General features: G+C 25.8%; 1 protein-coding gene across 3 annotated transcripts in view; it reads left to right on the top strand.

Moving 5' to 3' along the window:
* The first annotated feature begins 1001 nt into the window (after window positions 1-1001).
* LOC112593228 (insulin gene enhancer protein isl-1-like) overlaps window positions 1002-26361 on the top strand; it is a 50640-nt gene continuing 25280 nt past the window's right edge. The window contains exons 1-2 of one of the 3 annotated variants that reach the window (XM_025337583.1): window positions 1002-1236; window positions 7958-8206. In XM_025337583.1, coding sequence (XP_025193368.1) covers window positions 1203-1236; window positions 7958-8206 — 283 coding nt within the window. In that variant the 5' untranslated portion in view covers window positions 1002-1202. Of the gene's footprint in view, window positions 1237-7473; window positions 7789-7957; window positions 8207-26361 lie in introns of those variants that run through there. The other 2 variants (XM_025337584.1, XM_025337585.1) reach the window with 2 other exon arrangements.

Raw genomic sequence — 26361 nt, 5'->3', positions numbered from 1 at the left:
TATTTTTTATTTTTGACATCAACAGTAATCAACTTTATTTACTATTTTACCATTAAAAACTTTTCACGAAATTTAGTATAGAATAATTATTTTTATTATATAGTATTTACAAAGTTTCATCAACCAAACCGCTGCAGTCAAGTGATTTGGACGTTGGTATTGTTCTCTAGTAAGCAGTCAAAACATCCTAAACATTTTATTATAAGGTACCTATTATAGGTATACTTATATATACGCACATACTATAAAAACTAAAACTTATAATTTAGTATATACCTACGACCTACCTATATATTATGTGATACATATAAAATATGGCTCGTACCTATTCACACATACACGGCCTAAATATTATACTATACATACTCGTATATTTTATTAGTATAGCTACAAATTATGAATGTGATGATAATTATATACTACAAGAACAGAATGAAAACGGATTTCACATATAGTGCCAAGAATAAAGGAATAAAAGGGTTGACCAGGTGTTTTCATTGCCGGAAGTTTCGATTGTCCACGTCACGTATTAATATTATTATATTTATATTGGAGTTAGTATTATAGTATACAGTATCCTTACTCGCCCGTGTTTAGAGATGGTGATGGTAGTAGTGGTGGTGGTGGCGGCGCCTCGATCTTGTCACACGTCGTCGTCGATTTTTATGTCCCCGACCGGGCAGGCACCGAATTTCGTGTCGCGTATTTTATTTACCTGATACACGCAGACGGTTTTTACCCATTTTTGGCGCCAGTCTAGACACACGTACAATATGCTGTATATATAGGTATGTGTGTGTGTTTCGATACGCGCGGACAACGACGCACGGTGAGAGAAATACATATATTCATAGAAAGAGAGAGTGAATAAACACAGGAGACGAAAAAGAAATAAAATAAGACGGAGAAGAAAACATTACACGCATGTAACTACCTAAACTACAAACCCGACCAGCGTGGTGTGTCGAGTTCAGTCGGTTATAAGGTACGTCACGCGATACAAGTGTAAAAAAGAAAAATATATACGTTATACACCTCATATTACTTTTATATCTAAATAGTATATTATAATTCAACTACACAGATTCATTCGTAGCAGTATGATGTATTCACATCGATCAATATAAATAATTAAAATACATTTATTAACACGCGAGGATCATCGTCGACTTAAACCACATCGAACAATATCAAGTTTGGCTATGCCTCCGTATTACTGTACATCAGACGATGATAGTGAGTACTTTTAACATACATATTTAGTATACTAGTATACATGTTTATTTCTATCATATTATAAGCTTTTACTTATACATAATATAATTATACCTATCATACGAGTATATTCTACGGTAGTGAATGCGTGTAAGCGTGTACATTATTGTACATATTATATTGGCTCGTTCTCATTATTTCGGAGAAGTTATATGATGCAAAATTAACACTTGTACCGCGTACATTATTGATGTATACCTATTAAAATGTTATATTAAAATATGATCTATGCAGTATACGTGTTAATATATTGAATAACAATTGTTTTTTTTTATTTTCATATTGCTTATTTTACTGTAGTTATAGATTATAAATGAATTTTTTTGGAATAAAAATAATAGGTACATATATTTAGGTAATTTTACATAACTATACGAATTCATAACCTTCTAAATTTGGTTTTAAATGTTTATTGTGACATTAACATGAATCATGATTTTAAATCGTTACCGCGCATATCATTTACACAGTGTAATATAAATAGTTGACAAACATAAAACTATTTATCTAATAACTTTTATTTTATCAATATTAAATGTTTTTTAATTTTTAATAAAAATAAGTCATAACCATATTGCTGTATATTAAATACTTATTTAATAGTCCATGGTAATACATTGTAAAATCGTATTAAAAATGAATAAAATAATTAAAATAAAAATAAATTTCATAATATATCATAGACTAAAGGTAATGACATTAAAAATTGTGCGTATAATATAAACATATTATTTTATATGTAGACTCATTGTTATCATATTATAGTTACCTATATACGTATATATATATATATATATATACAATATACATAGGTAATATATGTGGTGTAGCTATATTGTGTATATTAGAAGGAATTTTTATTTTTATTATATGACTTGACAAGCAGTGGTGGCGGTGGCGGCGTCTTAGTCTTAATAAGCAGCAGGCGTCCTCAAGGCGCCATAATATATGCGCTCTTGCGAGGGATAACGTTACCATGGTCGATCATGCAGTGTGTAAATTATAATATCATAGTGTAATATATAATATTGTATACGTTTCCGATTTTTTTTTCAAAAGAATGTGAGAGTTATAAATATACCTATATATATCAACTTCGATCATACTTTATGTATTACTGAAACTCAAAATATTTTAAATTGGCAAATATCTTGTACACATCTAATCATATAGATATAATACTTAACAAATTTCGTGATAACAATCAGTTATTTTATAGATACTTGCAAATCGTTTTTTGTTATGTGTAAGAAAGTAACCATTTTTGCAGTTGCATGTACTAATGGCATATAAGTATATTATTATTATATCTAACCAATCGAATATGTTACCTTTATTATTATATAGCGTAATACATATAGTGATTAAAATAAATAATGTTCTTCAAACTTTAGATTCTCTTATAAAATTACATTTATTTATATTTAATTATAGTTTAAATAATAATTGATTTTGACTTGAATGAATATACAATTATTAGACATGCAATTCATTTATTTAATTAACATAATATCGTACCCACGTGTGTTTTAACTATTTATTTAACGGTAGGTAACGCATTTTCAGGTGAAATCTTTATAAAATAGTCTTAGATCATATACCCTTCTTAAAATAATATTCCCTTGTCAAACGCTTACAAACAACTTTACTATAAAATTATAATGAACTCATAATTATTATAAACGAGAATTATCTGTATAAAAATATATAAATATATATTGCATGCGGATACATAATTTATTAATAATATATTGAAATAAGTTTATCATATTATTTATCTATATTTTGTTTTAAATTCTAGGATTGGTTTTCAGAAATTTCTCATTATTCGCTTCTACTTGTATATCTTTATATCTTTTCGTATAAATTACATTCTTGTATCATCACTATTTGTTATATACATTTGAATTGTATTTTCCACTATGTTTTTATACTTTTCAAACCTTTCTATAAGTTTAAGTATAATAAAAAAGTTCATCAAGTCTCGCATTATATTCAGGCATGTAAAAAATACTTTTTAAAAACATTTAAAAACAAATAGACATAATTACTTTGAAAAATATTTAAAACACGCTATATTTGAATAATCGGTAAAAAAAAAAATTGAGTATAAATATCACAGATACTTTAAAAGTTATTTATGGATATTTTATTCAATATTTCTGATAAAAGTGTAAGTTTAATAAAACATATTAAAGATCGATATAGCTTATATTAATAATAATACTATACTTAGGTATTATGTATACTTAATCTGTGTATGCCGCATATATTATTGACATCTGCTCATTATTTATTTTTTATTATATATACTGTTTAAGAAATAATAGTATGGTTTAATAGAAAAATATGCTAACAACGAATTTTAACATATTTTTTTTATATATATATAATATATAATATAGGTATAATGTAAACTATTGTGTTGATAAATACCAACAGGTTTATTTATATCATATACTCAATGTATTATATAGGTATATATACATTTTGTAGATACAATATGAATAAACTTTCTTCAGAAAATTATAAATTATATTTATTCATCATCTATATTCTATTTATAGATTATATCTATACCTACTATATACTATGGTTTTTTAAAATCTGCAGACTGCAATATTTTTATTATAATCCAGTGTAGAAAATAGGAATATATCCTATTATTCCTAACATGTTATATTTCTTCTCGTGCCTCTATATTATTGTTTATTAATAAAAAAATTTTTAGACAGGTATAAATATATACGCAAATATAGACCTTTATTTTATGATGGCCATAAATCTATTTATTGACATAAACAAACAGTGTAAGATACGAGTGGAAGTATATATAGTCAACAGTTTCGAAGTACTATATACGCGTTTTCATCACAATTAATTTATTCACAAACTCGTTATATATTTTATATTCATGTTTAAGTATTCTATTTTAAAATCCACATGATATAGCTATACACTTAAAGTCTCGTATAAAAGTTGTAGCTATTCTTTAGAAAAAGTTTATTTTTTTAAGCTCAAATGTAAAGTTTTACTGTTCTATGTAGATATACATAATATTATACATTCAAGCATACAGTATAGTTGTGCAGTGTGAAAATTTACGATGTAAAACGAATATTATAATATAATGTACTTACTTATACATTTATAGATACCTATATATACGAATTGTATCACGCACGCGCATACCATTCAAAAATAATGTTGTCGCGTTCTTATTATGTACCTATTTCAATATTCGTATTTAGATACTATATGTACTTATATATATAAGTTTTACGAAAAGCCATTTTTTTCTCATATATTTGTACATGCATACCAAACGTAAACTGCAGTGTATTCATTTTTTAAATAGCATATCTTGCTATTTTTATACTTTGTGTCTTTTCTGTAGGTTCTGTCATCATGGAGTTTATTTATTTTAAAATTACTTCCCTAAATACTACAGATCTTGTAGATAAAGTTGTATATGTATTTAGTATCTATATATAGGTTTACAACTATGTATATAGTTACATACCGCACTGAAAAAAAATAATAATATAGAAAAGTCACTCGTGGGATTCGCTACTGTAGAATCCCTTTTTTTGATTACACTTTTGAAGGAGTAGCTGATTTACTTGTTTTTCCATTCTACACAAAGCTATTTGTACTATAGCACTCAAACAAACGAATATACATATATATATATATATATATATATAAAACATCAAACTTTATATTATGGTATAAGCATATACCTATTATACCTACTAAGATATCTATATCTATTCTATATATAAATTCTACATATAAATAATTTACCTGTATAACATTGTGTAGGTACTATATTAAACAAATATCATGTATACATGTATAATATATATATATATATATGATTTGAATTGTGAAACAATATAATCTGTATTATTATACTTATTGGTATGTACACAATATTTAAACATTTTCTAAAGAAATATTTATTTTTCATATTCTTAAACATTTTTTTGAATAGAACAAATAAATATATATATATATATATATATATATATATATATTTTGAAAAAACAACGTATTATGAAGATATTATAGATATATATATTATGCTTGATCTCATTTTATAGCAATAAAATAATGTTGTATATATGTTTAAAATTAATCATATTTTTATATGTACTTACGATTATATAACAACATTATATTTTTCTAAAGTTATATAAATAGGAAAATCTCATTAATAGTCATGAAAACAATCTGTAATTAATAGGCTTTACAATTTAAGTATTTACAATTATTTTAGGTTTTAGTATAGACACAAATATTTTTTAAAAAAAATGTACCTATATATTGATTGTTTTTAAGTTTTTTTCCGTTCAGATTCATCGATATCCCATTGCTAGGTTACAAAGTGCTCGTATTTCTTAAAAATAAAATAGAGAAGTGGGATTTATTTTATTGATTATATTATATATTTTGTAGTTGATTGTAGTCTTTTATAGAACTTTGATTTGAAATTTAAAAGGTAAATAGTTCAGTCATCTTGTTATTAATATTATTAGGTACTGCTGCTGCTGCGAATAACACCAGCTAATAGTCTTATTTTTTTTTTTTTAACTATATAAGTATATAAAAAATAACAAATATAATATATTTCCTAAGCTAAATAAGTGCAGTATATGTTTATTGGTTCCAATTTTTTTTTAATGAATTATGCGCATTTTTATATTTTTAATTGAGTAATTTTCTAAAATTTATCTATATGGAATAAAATTGAAGATAGTATATTATATAATGTTACTATTAATTTTTGAAGAAAAATTTCATTTGACAGCAGTTCAAGTTGTTTATTCAATTTATTAATGATTCATGTTATAATTTAGCAATTAAGTTTCAGAAAGTATACCGTTATTAAAATGCTGCATGCATGTAGGGATAAGAGTATAATAAAGTTATTTAGAATAAAAAAGTCACTGGAGTAAAAGGTATATGATGATATGTTGATACCAAAATATTCAAAAGTTATTTACCTTATAATGGATTTCTATGTAGAATAATATAATTATTGTCAATTTGACTGTAAACAACGGTATTGATACGTAAAATATTTAAGAAAATGCATATTTCATTTCAAAATATACTAAAATATTTTTTATCTATTATTATTGGGTAGATACTCGTAAATGTATAAATATACCTATATATGTTATTTTATTTAGTGTTATGAAACGTGCTCATTTTTAATCCGCAAAATTAATTTCTTAATAAATTTGCATTCAGTAAAATTATGTACTTACATAAAAATTTATGTCCTATGTAGGTATATTTTTAAAATTTTGTTTGTGTTTACAGCTTATATAGTATTATGTTGTTATATTATTTATAAATGTAGGTAGGTATATCTATATTTGTTCAGTCTCCAGAAAGTTAAGGGATCTAAAGTATTCTTGGAATGTATTTTACATGATTATAATATATAGTAGGTATAGGTAAATGCTTATTATAGGTATAGTTACTAGAAATAATTGGCATAAGGAAAATATATTAAAAGTGTATATTATAGTTTTCATACTTTCACCTATAGACAATACGCGTCTCGTATAAATAAAACTCAAAAATGATGTAATTATACTTTTATTATATTGGTACTATGAATAGATTGTAAGTATTACCGTATATATATGACTATATATATATTGTTAAAATTCTAAATTTTATCCATAAATCTACGCGTATATAAGGTGCATGCAGCGCACAACTTTTTTATCCCACAAAATATTTATTATTATTATGCGAATATTTTACGCTGGCTATTTTTGTTGTAATTTTTCACTAAGAACTATTTCGCAAAAGACAACAGCGGTAGATATAATATAGGTGTTATGTATAGGTATATCATATTATTATTTTGTCGGTAACATGAGCGCGTCGTGTGCGAAATTTCATACGGGTACCGTCACCACCATGGTGTACCTGATAGTATGACAGCGACGCCGCTCACGACGGCCGACGCGCAGTGACGGCGACGGTCGAATCGATAACTGCACACGGACGGACGGACGGAGGTGCGCGCGCGCGCGCGCACGCACACACCACCACCACCGTCGTCGCAGACCGGAGCCTGACCGGCCATTTTACGGCGTTCGTCACCAATAGTCGGCGTCGGTGGGCGCGGTCTCTGCCGGCGGCCAGACAGAGGCGGCCGGCGACACCGGTCAGTCCGACAGTACAGTGTGTAGTGCGGTGTCGCCGGGACGCGCGTCCGTCCCCGAGTCAGCGCCAAATATAAATTTTAAATTAAACAAATAAATCATCATTATTGTGCCTGTTATAACGACGAACAACTTTTTTGTTTTTCAAATCGCGAAGACTACGCGTTTATAATAATATTATTGTGTATATATAGTGCCCCTTGCCGTTTTCGTTGGCTGTAATTTTTTTCCGTTTCATATAATACACGCGTTATGATACATAGTCAGTACCGCTGCAGCAGTTAATAGCTGCAGTAATCGGTACACGAATACTCAACCATAGGTATATATTATATACATATATATATATATATACTACCTATAAATATAATACAATATACCTATTGCTTTTCCATGTACTGCCCGCGACCATCTGCAATATTATAATACAATCTATAGATAGAGATGTATTGTTATACCGATAAAAAAAAAAATTAAATTCGTTTGTATAGTTTGCACTCGGCCCAAGTTCGTTGCCGACGGCGGTGATTGTTTTATGGTTGAACGAGCATCCACCACCGTGAGTTCGACAACGTCAAGCGCGTGGGCGCCGGGACACGCGTGGTCCCAGTACTGCGGCCCGTCTGCTGGTTCCACGCTGGCCGCCCTGATGCCGTCCGCCCTGCACAGGGGCCCCCTGCGAATATCGCCCGTCAAGTCTGAACCGTATGACATGGCCGCCGACATACCACCGTCTATAAGTAAGTCAAAAATGTATCTCATAATATATAAACTTTATATAATTTATATATATATATATATAAACGAATACGCGTGAATCTATAATTATTATTTTTACTCAAATAAGTCACACACAATATACGTAGGTATATTGTTTATTTGTATACGTATAGTATAGGTATATTCACTTTAAATTTAAATCTGATTTAAAAAGTTTAAATAGTACTACTAAAATATGAAATTTAGGTGCATATATACGACGGGAAAATTGTTATTAAAATGAATAGATATAGTATCTAGATGTATTTAAATAGATATACATAAAGTTAAAAGTACGTTACAATAGAAACCAATTAATATTAAATAACCCTTCATTTAGATATGTGATATAGGTATAGCTTATTGTATATATTGATAAGTATTATAATTTCAAAAATCTTTCGTTAAAATATTGTAAATTTGTACCTCGCAATTTGCTGATATATTTTTAAATATAATGAATGTTTTTACATTTATTAAAATATAAAGGTAAATAAAGAGATACATTATATAATATATATACTTACATATAATGATAAATTGTTCGTAAGAAAACTTAATAATTATTTGTATTTGTCTATATGCATACATATAAGTTACATTAGGAACATTAGGATATATAAGAATCATATAAGATCATATAAGAACATTAGGAACTAATATTGCTAATTAATACATAATATACCTACCTAAATTTGTATATAACTTTGCGAAAATTATATACCTATAACACGTCATATTATACATTATTGTACATCGAATCAGTATATAAATGTTTATTTTTCCTATAGCTTTGATAATAGATATAAATAATGAATAAATGAACCTATAAATCTATAATCTATATATAAATATATATAGCTAAAGAAAATAATTTTGTTAATAACAGATTTATGTACTCTCGTAAATGTAGGTAGTAAATATTACGTAAACCTTTAATGTGCAAAGGTATAATTATATATTCTATACATTTATTGCATCATGTTCTTGCTTAAAAACACAAATACTATACACATTAAAATCTCAACTATATATAGGTACCTACCTATAGGAAGTCTGCTCTAGAAAATAACGTAACTTTTAGTGAATCGTATAACTAATGAGTTATTTGAATTATATAAATAAGACACACTGATACACATATATATATACCTAAATATCATAATACAAGATATATTTTTCTATGAATTTTAGTGATTTAATTAGCTTTTTGAACACATAATTAAAGCGTTGATAATTTTTTTAAAATTTTAAGTAGAATTTAAATTTAAATTAGGGACGTTGCCACGATTTTTCGATTATGTGGGCAAGTATATAATTATCATTATTCCTAAAATTATATTCTAGGGTGATCAACCAAATTATGGTATAATTTACATTTTTTTTTTTTTTAAATTAAGACAATGTCAAAGAATAATTGTAAAACTACATAGAAAAAATAAATATACTTACAAATATTGTAGATTACAGCTATTGCATGACGAGAAATACTATACAATACTCATTTGTAAATAAATATATGCCTATATAGATTATGTAGTGTAGTATTAGCATATGGATTTTATAGATAGGTATGACATAACTAAAATTAAATTCAAAGATATTATTTAAAATAATTTAATATCCATATTGCCTTTTTTTACGTGTTTGTTCAGACCTCTGAATTAATCTTGTGCTTTTTTCCAATAGGGCTAGGTCCCAATAAAACAATTACTGTGAGGGCAATCGTTCTTATTTCCTCGCTTATTCTAACGTGTCTAATTTATATTTCTTTGTACTAAATGTCCTAGAACATGTTACTCTCTAAACACAATGGGTTTCATTCATCAAAAAATGTATGTACAATATTATTTTTTATTTCGTATTTATTTTATTTTTATATTTTATTGGCATTTTTGGACTAAAAATCAAAACATAATGTAATATTTATTTAAAACTCAACTTATTATTACAGTGTTATAGCTTTTACTTGTTTATGCATAAATATTTATTTTTTTTCATATATTAGTTAAATTTTTATTTTTTTAATGTAAATTTTTTTGCAATGAGTTTATTTTAAATAATTTACAAAACTGCTCAGAATTGCTTTTTGATAGATTCAAGTAGGTATATTTTTTTAACATCATGACATTTTTTTAGGTCATTAAATCGTATATTTTAGGATATATTTATTTTATTTTTTTGTATGAAATTTAAATCTAAGCCTTAATTTTCTTAGTTAAAACTATCCTTTTGAGAGTTAACTGTCACTGAGTATGTTGAATATCTATCTCAATAGGTACTTACATATATTTTTATAAAAAATAATAATTGTAAATACTTTTTAGTTTATCCTAACTTCTAATTTATTATCATATTTTTTATTAAGTCGTAATTTATTTATGTATTTTCACCAATTTTTATTCATATAGTATTATCTGATGGCCATTTAAAATGCATTAATTTTGGTCTAAATAAAACTCCAAAAAAAATTCTTAAAATAATTAATTTTTTTAATTTTTTACAAGTAATTACAATATAGATAGGTATAATAGAATTATTATTTAAAAATTATTTTATAAAAACAATGGCTTGCCTAGAATTTATATCTGTAAACCTATAATCGAAAGACTATCATGGAACGATCTACAAGCCATGGTCAGTAAGATAAAGCAAAATTTATGTTATTATTTTAAAACTAAATTACGACACGTAATATAATAGAAATGGAAAAAAATACATACTTTATATTGAAATCTGACGCGATTTTTTATATTTTTATCATATTTCTAAATTTTTTTATATCTATATGTCAAAAAATTCTTAAACAATGAAAAATGCTTCAAAACCAATAAAACTTACTACATAACTCCAAAGAATAAGAAAAAATTCTAAAATTTGACATGTAAATGCATTAAATTTCCTAACCTGATATTTTATAACTTAGAATTTGTGTATAATTTTATTTTCATTGTGAAAGTATACTAAATAAACATAAACAACAAAAAAAAAAAAAAAATTAGGAAAATTAACTCACCTATACTTAAAGATAGTATAAAATATATTATATTTATACATGTATTAGGACTTGTCCTATAAACATATAAAAAAGCTATTGTTTATTTAAAAATATTTATAATGATTTAATGTGAAACATATCTACCACCTATATTTATGACATTTGAACAATATTCTTTATTTATACAATTATACTTATATATTAGGTATATGTTTTTATATATGGTTATCATATATATATTTAAAATTTAAAATATTATCTATGTTTTGGCCATATTTGGATTCACATTATCAACATCTAATTAGATTATGAATACGTTACTAACTTAAGAGTCCTATAATTCATATATTGTAGATTTATATATCTCATACTGAGGTCCATTCAGCTAATCCAGTATTATTTCAATATTGCTCTGTATACATAGGTACCCTCTTAGAAATTTTTTAGGGACTAAACATATCTATAAACTCAGTAATTATAGGTATAGATTATATAAATCCAATTTAAAATGATAACTTTATAAATATATTATCATCAATGAATTATTAAAATAAATATCCTTTCAACATAATATAATGAGTATAATATAAATACTTATAAGTATCATAAAAAAAAAATAATATTTGTATATTTAATACATTAATTTAAATTATGTAATTATAATTATAATTATTCATCTGTTTTTATATTATTTTTATTATTACAAGATAATAATAACGTTAAAACTATAATAAACGTAGAAGTAAATATTTAGATATTTTATGTAATGGCTGATATTTGAAAATTGTTTATTTGATATAATTTTTGTTAATTTTTGGTTATTATAAAATTAAAAGGTATTAAGTAATACTGTAATATTATGTGTAGGTATATTATGCCTACATATATAAATAATATAAACGTATTTTTTTAAAGAATAATTTAAAGATAATAAATGATGATTATATCAAATTATTATAGCATAGCTGCAATAAAAAGCTGACAATGTAATAATACCTACATATAACCTTATTACTTATTATTTCTGATTTCTGATTAATATTTTAACTGATAGATTTTAAGTTAATTAATTGATTAATTTAAATATAATATATTAATATTAAATACTTCTAAATTTAATTCAAAATTTGATAATTATCTTATAGTTTATATTTATTATACGTTTCGTCGTATAATAAGTATAATATTTATAAAATGTTACCTGGTTAGATTTAGGTATAATAATTATATAATAATCAAAAAAATCATTGTTTTTGTTTTATTTATTGTTATTTAATTATCATCAATTTTATGTCTGTATAGGTATTTGCGTTAATTTTATTACTATTTTTTTTTTTTTTTTTTTTTTTATGAGTTACCAACGTTATTATTAAAAATACCTGGAGAGTTTTACAGCATTTTTTGTATAGACCGATTTAATAATCCTTAAAATATACATTTTTAACATTTAACATTTTTCTTACCTATTGAAATTTAAGAAACATTATAAGATAGATAATGATCAACTGGATTTTATTGACTTACTCAGACCTCTAAATCTGCTCATAAAATTTATAGCAGTTACAATAAATTATTATTATATATTTTGTATTTATTGCGCACTCTATTACTTTATCGATTACTTCATTGGTTCGTTTTTCCTAAGTTTAAACTGTGGTTAATATTTATTATACACCGCCTAAGTACTCATTTTTTGAGATCAAAGTTGCATATTGGGGTTTGCTTTTTAATAATTATATTGGTATATAAGTTATAATTTCTGGGCATTACTTTATTAAACGCATGAACGGCGTGTTCACTATAATATAATCATCATTTTGTCTATTATTAAGGTAATTTCTGATTTTTTAAATTTAAAAAAAATTATTATTTTATTTTATTCATGTGTAAATACGTACATTTTTTTGTTTTTAAACTGGTCTCCAAGTTTATCATGGTGAAAGCTACTGTAATATCTGAAACTACTGGCAATATCTATTGTTTAGTAACTATTAGTTTTTATTCTTCTGTTTAATTTTTATTAGTCACAGGTTAGGCACTAAGCTAAATAGTATTTTTATAAAAATATCTCAAATTATTTTATTTGAATGTATGTTACAAAATTTATCTATGACTAATAAAGTATTGACATATTCAATTTTGGCAATAATTCAGGATCTTAGTAATTTACGTTTATTTCATGACTAACAACTATAAGGAATTTTTATGTCAAGTTTTGTCATTATTCATATATTGAACCTTTGGTAATATTTATTAACTACTTATAAATAGTTTTAACGTAAATACGCAACTATGAGCGATACCATAAATAAATTATAAGTAATCATTATAAAAAATCATGTAAAAGTGTTTCTCGTACCTATATATACAGATCATATAAAAGCTGATAAAAATAGTTAATTATTTTAATCAATAATAGATACTCTATTTTTTAGGGATAATGTTTGATAGATTATAAAAATATGTAATTATATTTAATTGAGTTTTAAATGTCGCTTATATTAATAAATTTAAATGAAAATTTAAAATGGGTATACCTATAGGTGATAACTCACATAAGATTTATATTTTATTTATTCATAGGTATGTAATATTATTAACTTTTATATTATGTTAACTGCAATATAATTTAATAAAAACTATGTAAATTAAATTTAACTAGTATTATCTATAAACCATCTTCATGTGTTCCATATGATATAGATTCTTTATAAAGATAAGTATATAATAGCTATGAATAATTCAATAATGTATTTAATATCAGTTTTGTGATAATAAAAAAACTCCAAAAAACCATAAATTAAATGGTACCATATATTATTATTTATTACTATATAATCAAGTTTATGTAAAAAAATTTAAATTGTACTAATTTTTCAATGGTTTGTTTAATAAAAACAAAATCTTCTATGCAAAAAACCATAGTAGGTACACGTCATATATAGACATTACAATTGTATGTTATATTAAACTACACCCATTATTAGAAAAGTGAATTCTATATTATAATTTTTTTATATATTATGTGTATCTTTTTTAATAAGCACTCTTTAAATAAAATATATCTTTACGTTTTAGTATTTATCTTATATATTAACTAATTTCCTTATTATCTATATTAGTCAAATTGTTTTTCCATAAATCTAATATATATTCAAATATTCAATAAAAACTATTGTTTTAATAAAATAATAGCTAAATTATTTTACATTTTATATTTTTAATTAAATATAAATAGGTACTATAATGAGTATTTTTAATATTAGGTACATTTTTCTTTATAACACATTCTTTATAAGTAGATACATGTCTTTTTATTCTATATTGCATATAAATATTTAGAGTTGTTATGAACATAGATACTATCTATATATAGTTAGTTACAGTATAAAGTATAAGAACTTATTATTATGCATAGTTTCAAACAAAAATTAATATATTATGTACCTACTATTTATATTGTGTGTATATATATATAGATACCATTATAGCAATATTTATGTTAGTATAGAAATCCTAAAGAAAATACAACAATTAGATTGTACTTATAGTTTTACTACATAATAATATAAGCTTTTGTGTAGTCGTTTAGCATGTATATTGTATATAATGACTGACAGTTGACATTTCCGTCAAAGTTTCATTGAATGATAATAATAATAAAAATCGTCTCATAAGCAATTCATAAAATAAGAATAAAAAGAAAAAAACAAGGGGCAATAAAATAATATTACAAGTTTAACGTCATCGCATTATTTTCAATTCCTGTACATGCTATAGGTAGGTATATATATGTATATCATATACAATATATATGTATGTATATTACTCCACATTATAGGACAGTGTGGGACGAATGGTCTTGTATTCTGATGCGTGGTGTTATTTTTTTTTTTTTTTAATACGAAGAATAAAAAAGTATAAAGAAAAACTAGTTTCGGCGCCGTCTTTGTGATTCTTCTGCAGTCTCCATCGATCTCTCACTCTCTCTTGTTTTCAGCTTTTCTCTCTTCCTATAGCACGACTAACTGTCCGAGTCTCCTCTTCTTTACACATAATATATAGGTATAGATAGTATACGTATAAAATTGTTTTTCGTCTCGTTGTTTTCCTATATACCTATTATACATATGCACACACACACACAAACACGACACTATCAACACAACACGCTGTGTATATTGAAATTAGCGCGGCATCGATCGTTTATTGGATTAATTATGTGTGCCGAGCACACATTAAAACCATCGCAGCCGTAGCCGCCGCTGTTGCACGCTGCCGCCGTCGTAGTCTTGTCTTTTTTTTTAATGACCGTCTCATTGTTTTATCGTCTGTCCGCCGCGTGGACCGTCAACACGTTTTATAATATTATATATTCGAAAAAAACTACACCACCACCGCTGCCGTCTAAGAAAGAAGTATTATACATAATATATACCTGCAGTATTTTTATAATATAATATACCTGAGGATAAAAAGAAAAAACCGAAATAATAAAAACCCATAAAAATAAGACTGCACCCATTTGCCGGCGGCGGCAAAGACGCCACGTATAGGTCCTATATATCTTTCATTGCGTTGTTGTCCTTCTAACCTCACTGCAAACATCAATGACGATGATTCAGTTTTGAAATTTAAATGTTTATAGTACTGTGTGTTGAATTCACTCTCAGTTTTAAATACTGTATAGTATAGGTATGTTTACATAGTTATTTGTATTTATTTATATAGCTGATAGTAAATTGGTTCCCGAGTTTATCCCGCACTTTACTGTGCAAATTAATTCACATATCAAATCGTCTCATTTTTCATTTACCAGTAATCTGAATTGGTTTCTATTTAATTTTAAATAATTTTTCACTGCATAAAACAAAATAATTTATGATTATTAATTATTATAGTTAGGGTTTTTATCAACAAGAAATTATATATCATTTTAGGATAAATCCTAGTTATAAAAAAACTGTAGGTACATAAGTTATAAATATCAATAAAAATTTTATAATGATTTTTTTTTATTTTGAACTCATCGTAAAATTATATATATTGGAAATCTTATCATAATGTGCGATCATAATTCTATATCATTATTAATTTTTATTGTACATTTGTTGAGTAGAATCATTTTTTATTCATTAAACAATGTTTAATCTATATATTTATATATATATTTTTTTTTTCATCAACTCTTTAATCAATAGCAATTGTAAGAGGCCCGTAGTACCGCTGTACAAAACAAACTTCTATACTTGACACAAGCCCAATAACATTTTTTATGTTAACAAATGAAATCGAATATTATATATTGACAATTAGTTGAGTATATTTTACTCAACGTGTATCAGTTAATTTTATAAGCATAACTTTTGTAATCGTTATGAAGATAAATATATTATAGTCTAATATTTTTATACGTAGCAGATAACGCTTAAAATGGACTACTTTGGACTACAACTTTATAGATAAGCATCAAAATGGTATAAAATATTATATTCTTCTAATTTCTATTGTAAATTAATATTTAAACAAACGTTAATAATAACTATAAACAAAATAGATTAAAATATTTGAAAAAAGGAAAAGAATATTAGAAGTTTTTCATTTTAAATGGTTGCCATTAATGAAGTAAAAATCTATTTATAATTTTAATTCGGGACCGTTTTCCTCTAATGATATGATTTATGTGAAAAGTCAATAGTATAATATTATTATTATTATTATTAAAGGAAAAAATAGAGGTTATATCATAAGTAGGTAGGTAGGTATTGCGACTATACATTTCTTAGTATTTTTTTATTTTTTTTTTTGTTAAATTATTATTCAAGCGTATATTTAATGAAGCAAAGTCATATGTAAAACTCATATGTGCGCATAGTGCATATATTATATTCTGTATAATTGTAAAAAAAATCGCCGTTCTTGGCGGCAGTACCGTACATACAGTGACCGCACAGTGCGATGAATTTTTTGCGACTGACGCATGTTATGTCGACGTTAATGAGCTATGCGTTAAATAGATGAAGCTCGACAAAATTAAACATTTCTGATTTATCGTTCGCCTAATTATATTATCACCGAATAACTCACTTTCGATTAGATCAATATAGTGCTTATCATAATATTATTAAGTACATCTTAGCCTCTAGTTACGTATATATTTTATAAATTATAGTCCGTAAGTCCGTAGGTATATACCTAATTTATATATGGTATGTATTATACAATCATCGGGAGTACCGCAAAATTCAGGTCACTCGTTATTTGTTGTTTCTTCATATAATGCGTACATTGATACAGTGCAATCAGTGACGTAGCCAGAGGGGGTGTTTTGGATGTTAAAAAAATCTCCTCTTTGGGTCGTATTTATATTAAAAATATAATGTTTACAATATAGGAATACAATTATTTTATCGTAGTCAAATGTATTTTGTTATGCTATAACAAAATTTACTTTATAATAATTTATGAAAAAGCAAAACAATTTATTTTAAATAAATACGAGTATTTGAAAGTTAAACACATATTATATAGTTTATTAAAACGATTTATGAATATATTATAGAGAGTATATCTATTAAATCCTTCACAAATTATATTTTAGTATTAAAAAAAAAATTCTAGCTTCGCAACTGTATACAATAGGTACATGTTATACGTATACATATTTAATAATATATAATCATACATTATAATATATACGTTGCATAATAATATATTCCATGTGATATAGTTATCGTTTATGTTGACAATAAGCAAATTCCGCGTCGTCGTCCACGTGTTATATACATATTTGACATTACCTATATTATTAAGTGTAACCGCTTCTAACCAGTTTTCGCATATCTACATTAATACATCATATACTAGCAGTGCAACAATGCTAAAATATTAAACTATATTATTTACAATACAGTATTATTTATCAGAATATAAAACTATAATATTTACAGTGCCTATAGTAATATAGCTAGCTAAAAGTAAAAGATTATACCTAGTAGTCATTTTGTGTTGAATTGTTGAATATGTACCGAATATTGTATGATAATCATCATATTTTATGTATTAGACAATGATTGTAAAGATATATTAGATGGAAACTCAGATAATCTTATCTATGGAAATATTTTAAAACACAGTTAAAAATTTAATACTATTATAAAAAATTGATCGATTATTTTTATATGTCGATTACGCATGCGATAATTATAAATAGATTTATAAGAAGCATTTTATTGTGGGTATAATATATTTATTCTTATCTATATGCACATATTTAACATTTTTTTCCATACGAACTTGATTGTTTAAAAAAAATTTAAGGTTATTATATGATGTATATATATTATTTTAAGTATGATCATAGAATAATATAATTATATGTACCACATTTTGAATTATAGAATGACAAATTTATTAGGATATTAATTATTAAGCTTTAAAATTAAACATAAAGAAAGTCTCAGTAAATAATTATTTAATATACGAGTATTTATACATATTTTGTATACACAAATCGGACTAAAAGGGTTGGCCAAATAGTCATCCCTTGCCTTATATGTACACGGGAAATAGTGTGTTAAGTCGTACGCAGACTCTCGAGGGGGAGGGATTTAAGTATTCCAGTATATACATCAAACAGAAACCCCCTTTTCCATTGAAATAATATAATATTGATCGTGAACCAACCGTTAGTTATATAGCAATATATAGGCATATATGCAAACGTATAATAAAATATATTATAGTATGAACCGCGGGTTGACTTTTTGATAGTCATTACTATAGTTGGCTCGTATCATTAGGTTTATTCATTTCGGACATATAATTATATATATATATATTCATGGTGTATAAAAAAAGCGTGTACGCTTATGAATGATTCTTATCGAAAAAAAATTACAATATTAATCGATATTATCATCGTCGGCCGGCGAGTTTAGGTGCAAATATTTATTATCTTCCCCTTTCCTCTTGCTACTCTATACCTATCTCTACTCATCAAACATTTACCTATTTTTATTTTATTTTATTATTAGACGGTTTTACTTTGTTTTTATTACGTATGACCCTTCTTGTTCTTTTCGTTTCGCGTACCTACATAATATGTATATATACACGTCGTACAACTGGTGATCTAAACGTGTTATAAGAACGACGAACTCGTCTTAGCGGCGTGGTGACGACGGCGGTTTAGGACGCAACGACAACGATGTCTAATTAAGCATAGTTCCAAAGACAGGGTAGTGGTGGTATCTGCGGTGGTGTCGGTGGGGGTAAGAGTGGGAATTAATTCGATCGCCGGCGCCGGCGTTATCGGAAACTGGATATTTCGTCTGTTGTCGGCGGCGGTTGCGCTCAGGAAACATTGTACATGTATGTATTCTTTCTATATTATATTATATACACCGTCGACGACGACAGTCGTTATATATTATTGAAATCACGTTTATATATTACAATAATCATCACTGCGAGCTTAAATACACATTTTTTTTCTGTACACCCGATCGATGGCCGTCAGCCAAAAACCCGCGCCAATTGTCACCCAAAAAAAAAAAAAATAAATAATAATAATAAGATACACATGTACAAGTATTTCATATAATATATCTATAGTTATAGGTACTCTTTAAGTCACGAAAAATCTATATTATATCTATCTTATTATTGTTACATACCTAACGATTTTTGTTGTCTATCGTATGTGACACCTGAAGCGCGTTTGTGTTATGAATGGACAAGAGACCCGGTTTTTGTGTCGCGTGCCCGTATAATAATATAAATAAATAATACTATATAGATTGGGTGAAAAATGTTTTACTCGGGTGTTGTCGTCGTCACCGCCGTGGCACTCTGCTGCTGCAGGCGCCACAAGTCCACCCACGTCCCCCCACAGTAATACTTATACACATACACGCGGTGTGTGTGCATTGTGTATATATATATATATATATAGCCATATAGGTATAATATGTATAATAATATAATTCGAGATAGGAAACGGGTCTTGCAGTTGTCTGGTCGTCGTGCGCATATACGCATATAAAACGATAATATTTTATATATACATTAGTCTGGTTTAGGAAGTATATATAGTTCCTAACCTACCCGTGTCTATAAATGTATCTACGTACAGATATACGTCAATGTATATGTATATTATATAATATAATGTACCAATAATAATAGATACTATTCTGGTTCAGTTATTGATTTGCCGTCATTTTTTATTTTCTACGACTTTTTTCTAATCACTATTGTCATTTATATTATACGCACATACATCTTGTAAAATGCACATTTAATACATTTATATAACATACCTATAAAGTGTTATTTACTTGATGACAAATTTCCATTGCGGTCATCGTTTATTCAATATAGTACGTCACATTAGTGACGTCAGTAATTTACTTCTATATTATACAGGTATACATGTTATATATTATTATGTAAACAAATACAATTCTAAATATTTTCAAAGAGGCAACAACACCTGGTAATATGGTACATTAAAAAAATAGCAGCATAATTAAATCAATTAAAACACTGGGATATGAACACCACGATGTATTAAAATATAAACGACACAGTGTAAAACACCTTAAAATGTTGTATTAATATATATTACACCTTTAAATGTTGTATTAAATGTAATGATATACAGAGTATAGGTTGTGTAAATATATTATATTATACATTATATGTATACTTTATTATTATTATTATTAACAGAAACAATCCGCGGTTACTATGGCCATTATATATAGGACCTATATATAATACCTATATTATAGATACTGTTAAGGTATACTATTTAGGTATTTACAAATAAATAAATTTCATTGTAAATTATTTATTACTTCAGTAAATTGAAATATATTGGAATGGCTTTCATAGAACGTATAGAGTTGAATTTCGAGTGAAATGTTTCACGACTTTTATCTGTACGTAACATCGAATTTGATGATACTCATACACCAGATGGAATAAAACATAGTTCATAAGCACACAACTTATATAAAACTTAATAAAACAATAAAATAGTTGGAACACAATAACTCGTGTATCCCACTTTATCATTGGAATACAACTTATGTACCATTAATTTTGTCGGGCCACAACTTGTAAACTACGATATTTAATAACCCATTAATTACATCATATTATCGTTTATCACGCAGTTCATCTAATAATCATTTCAAAACTTATTGAACACTCTGTATATTAATACATTTTATTGTTTTTCTTTTTTTATTGAATGCAAATATAAAGTATAGGTATACGTTCTTTGAATCAACTATATATACATACATATATATATATATATGTGGGTCGTTAACACGTCTTCGATATTTTTATTTACCGTCCTACGAATTGTATTATTTTACATTTAATTTTTAATTTACATATTTACATTGAACATGATATTTATACAATATAGGTATATTGTATTATATCTATATCAAAAATATGTAAAATTCTATTTTTATATATATATATGTAAAAATAAATTGTACACATAATTTGATTTTAATTTCTCGAAAATTACATCTTATAATTATTATCAATATATTTTACATATCATTTATTTTAATATATTATAGAAAACTAAATAATTTCCTGAACGGTTCGATGATTCAAATATTTTTTTGTCAATCTATATGTATTATACTACATGTATAATACCTTTTTAAGTTTTTTCTGTTTTGATATAATACATTTTTATAGCGTGGACTGTGTTTAGCCAATGAATGTTATAACAATTCAGGCAATTGGAAGCGGCAATTTTCTGTCTTTGTCTAACACACGTTTAACATAGGATTATAGACGTATTCTATTTCCAACGTACCGATTAATATAATGAAGTGATAAGAATTATGAAAACAGATATGAATTTGTCGTCAAGACTACTTCAGATCAACTTTCTCACATTTTTGATATTATTCCCTCAAAGTCCTAAACATGATATATTAAAAAAGAGTAATTAAAAAATTAACATACTTCAATTTTTGGAGAAGTTTAAATCAAAAAATCAAAAATGTGAAGAAGTCGATTTAAAATAGACTTGATGACAAATTTATATCTGTTTTCATAATTCTTATCGCTTCATTATATCAATTGATACGTTGGAAATAGAATACGTCTATAATCCTATGTTACACGTATTTTAGACAAAGACAGAAAATCACCGCTTCCAATCCTTTTAATAATGTATATGTATTTTGTGTATAAATAATTTTATAAGTACTGTATTATTATGTACAAAATACGTTTATTCTAAATACAATTAAAACTATATACCTAATTATGTAGTATTATAGATATACGCCTAATATTATAATAAAATATTATAAAATAAGTATATATCTTCATATATGATGACTATATAGTTATTATACAAATGTATGCAACTTGTGCCATTTGAATCAACAATCAGCTACCGTTCATTTTTTTTTTTATCTCTTTAGTAATTTAATAATATCTATTTTACGTTATACACTTTACACTGTTATCAATTCATATAGTACCTACGAATGACGTTCAGAGTTTTTAAAAACAATGGTCAATGGTTATTGGCTATTGCTGATAGACCAGAGAAACTATGAGAAAACGTAAAATCTATACAAAATAGCTGTGTTAACTTAAATAATTATAAAAAAACCTATTAATAATAATTATATTTAATAAAGTACTTGAATCATATTGTAGAGTATTTTTATAGTACATAATAATATATAACTATATTATATATATTTTTATATAATTTTGTATAGTTATTGAAAAAAATTAATTCTTTGCGTTCAGTTTCACTGTATATAGGTGACTTAAAATATCAGAAGATGATATATTTAACAACAAATAACTAAAAAGTATAGTTAAATGCATATAATATGTGTATACTCTTAGTAAGATTTTTTTAATGTGTATCTATGTTGCTATATATTTTTGCATTTATCCGGATAATTATGACTTTTTGACTTTAGTACACAACGCAAACGTTGCTTCCGCCCAAATTTAATATTTAATATAAATAAAAATAAATATACATGATATTTTACGTATTATAATTTATAATGTACATATTGGTTACATAATGAATAAGGTAGCAAAAATTCAAAATTCTGACAAAAACATCTTAAAAATTCATATTAGGTACCTTATCAGAATAAACATACTCCGATTCATTTATGACAAGTTACTTACACTGAAAAGTTTACACGTGAAATCAAACTATAAAGGTTTATTTTTCATTTATTTACATGGCTAAATTGAGACTATACTTATCATATATAAACTAAACCAACACTAAACTCATTGTAGGTCATATATTAAATATTATATTTTCAAGGATGTATTCAATATATTAATTATTAAAGTAATATATTTATAAATATATAGGTGTACACAGTATAAATAAGATAGAAATAATATGTAACACTCCTTGTAAGCATAGCTTGTATTAGGAAAATTGAGTTAAATTTATAAATATACCATATTATATACCATAAAGTATCAAATATCTGTGTATTATAATATGCATTTCTGTTATATCTAAAGAATTAATATATGAATGCAGGTTTTGAACGATATTTGCACGTTTTTTCGTTGTTGTTTTCTACTATTGCAGTTATTTTCACTTACCTATAGGTATTATATTACATAAATAATAATATTTACAATTTGAAATTTCATTGAATATGCATAGTGTATCTATTATATAGGCTATATAAATATGCTTGTTATATAGGTTACGCGTATAATTACGTGTGCATATATTCAGGTATACATTGTATATAGGATATTGTATTCAGTATAAGAATAATTATAAATTATCTATCTATCCAGATTGTTTGTTTTTAGCTAAACAAAATAATCAATTATAACATACAATAATAAATACACATTTACATACATATCTACGTATATTAGTTAATATATTACATTGTGAATATTATATCATGAGTGAATATACCTATATGCATAATCAAGGTTATAATTTACTATTATCTTGTATCAATAAATCAATATAATATAGATACTGAGCAAAGCTATTTTTAAATATTATATATTTTTGAATGGAAGATGTGGGAGAGGATGTGAAGTTGATCATTATAAGACTACCTATATATAATATATGACTATACTACTAAACAATATAAAGTCAGTTTTTTTTATCAAAAATTCGCCCTAAAGAAAAGAAGTTCTTTGTCGATGATTATTGTAAGTAGAAGTTCAAGGAAGATTATGTAATCTATTATTATTTGTATGTATATAATACTACATTATGCATGCGATATTACCTCCCTTCTTAAAAGTAAGACTATATTACCAGTAGATCGTCTTAATTAAAAATCGGTGAATGACAGTCAAACAGCACCGATAATGGTAGTTGTCGTGGAACTACTTCATATTGTTTTTTCTCAGTGTTATGAATCGAATAGATGATTGCGCGTTATGGTCATCATCTGTGCAACTTTTGCGCAACTTCTTATTCTGGGGTCAGCTCCTAATGCAAACTATATAATTATATAAATGAAAAAAGCAAAAGTGTGTAATATCCTTAGAGAATACTTTAAGTAAGTAATATAATACCTATGTTAAGTCATCGTGTACCAATAATGTCTAAAACATATAAAGTTGTATTGAATAATACACAATACATTAATATACTTAACATACAAGGTTTGTACGTGGAATTTTATTGGTTTGAATCGTTTTTATATGTCTTATAAATTACCATTTACTACATGTTATGCCTATTGGCTACATTATCATAATTATTATTATTATCGAGTAATATGCCTTGACGTCCGTCCATCCGTGATTAAATTTATATATATGTATATATATATTTATATATACTATTATTATTATCAGTGGGGAGGTCTACCCATACCTATTACGTGTGTACCTATACACTTTTTTTTATTATTATTTTGTTGGAAACACGTCGATCTCGTGTAAGTACAAACATGGCGGCGGCACATCAAAGAGACGTTATCTGTTACCGAACGGGTTTGAACGGACGTATACCGTTTCGACTCCGCCCCGGAGGGCTGTACCAATATACGACCAATAGAACGACAACCACAACGCTATACATACACACACACACACACGCACACACACACATATATATATATATATTTATACATTATATACATTTATGTGTGCGAGATAATGTACGGTGTATAATATAGTGCACGTGTGTTGTATATAATAACGAGACGTATACCGCATAGTTATATTTTGCACGCTGGCGTGGTCAGCGAAAACAACGACGGGAGTACGAGCTATATACCTATAGTTATTAGTTGCTAGTAGGTAATATATTATTTTTAGATAATCTCAGAAAATGTTAAATAATAATATATAGTATTAAATAAATGCAGGTAATAACTGATAACTAATATGTATAGATGAATAATATAGAATTACAGACACGTATCATTGTATACTTATAGTATAATACATCTAACCTATATCGATGTTATTGGGTGAAAAAAAGTAATTTTACAAGTTAGATTGAATATAAAACAATAAATTAATGATTTCCATTCAAATTCATATACCTAATAGGTAGGTATATTGTCAATTTTCGGGGAATTGACATGCGATTTTTCTTTATTTTAACATTTATCTAATTTATTAAAACTTAATAGTTCCTAAAACAATTACTCACTAAAAATTTACATACCTATAAAAATATAACCTTATTAATATTTATAAATTGATATAAATGTTTCTCTGGTAACTTATGCCTCTTTCAGAAAAGCAAATATTCAACCAATTGGGAGGAGAAGAGGCGAGTCACCCTGACTGATAAACAACATATTGAAATATCCCTGCACACACACACACACACATTCATATATACCTATATATGTGTATAATACTGAGTTATTCTTCATAACTATGTATATATATTATTTATTTCTATTTAATATATATAGGTACGAGTATTTACCATGCATAAGTGTTAGTGCTTAATAATATTGTGATACATACCATATATTTACTTAAGTATTATATGCTTATATATTGTAATCATTGTAGAAATATAGGTGTCCGATATGATAAATTATATACATACTTATAGTCAATATTTTTATTGAAATGTTGATTAAAATTGTT

Source organism: Melanaphis sacchari, unplaced genomic scaffold (assembly GCF_002803265.2).
Source record: "Melanaphis sacchari strain LSU unplaced genomic scaffold, SCAv2.0 Contig1_pilon_pilon, whole genome shotgun sequence".
NCBI lineage: Eukaryota > Metazoa > Arthropoda > Insecta > Hemiptera > Aphididae > Melanaphis > Melanaphis sacchari.
This window is presented reverse-complemented; position numbering and strand designations above follow the sequence as displayed.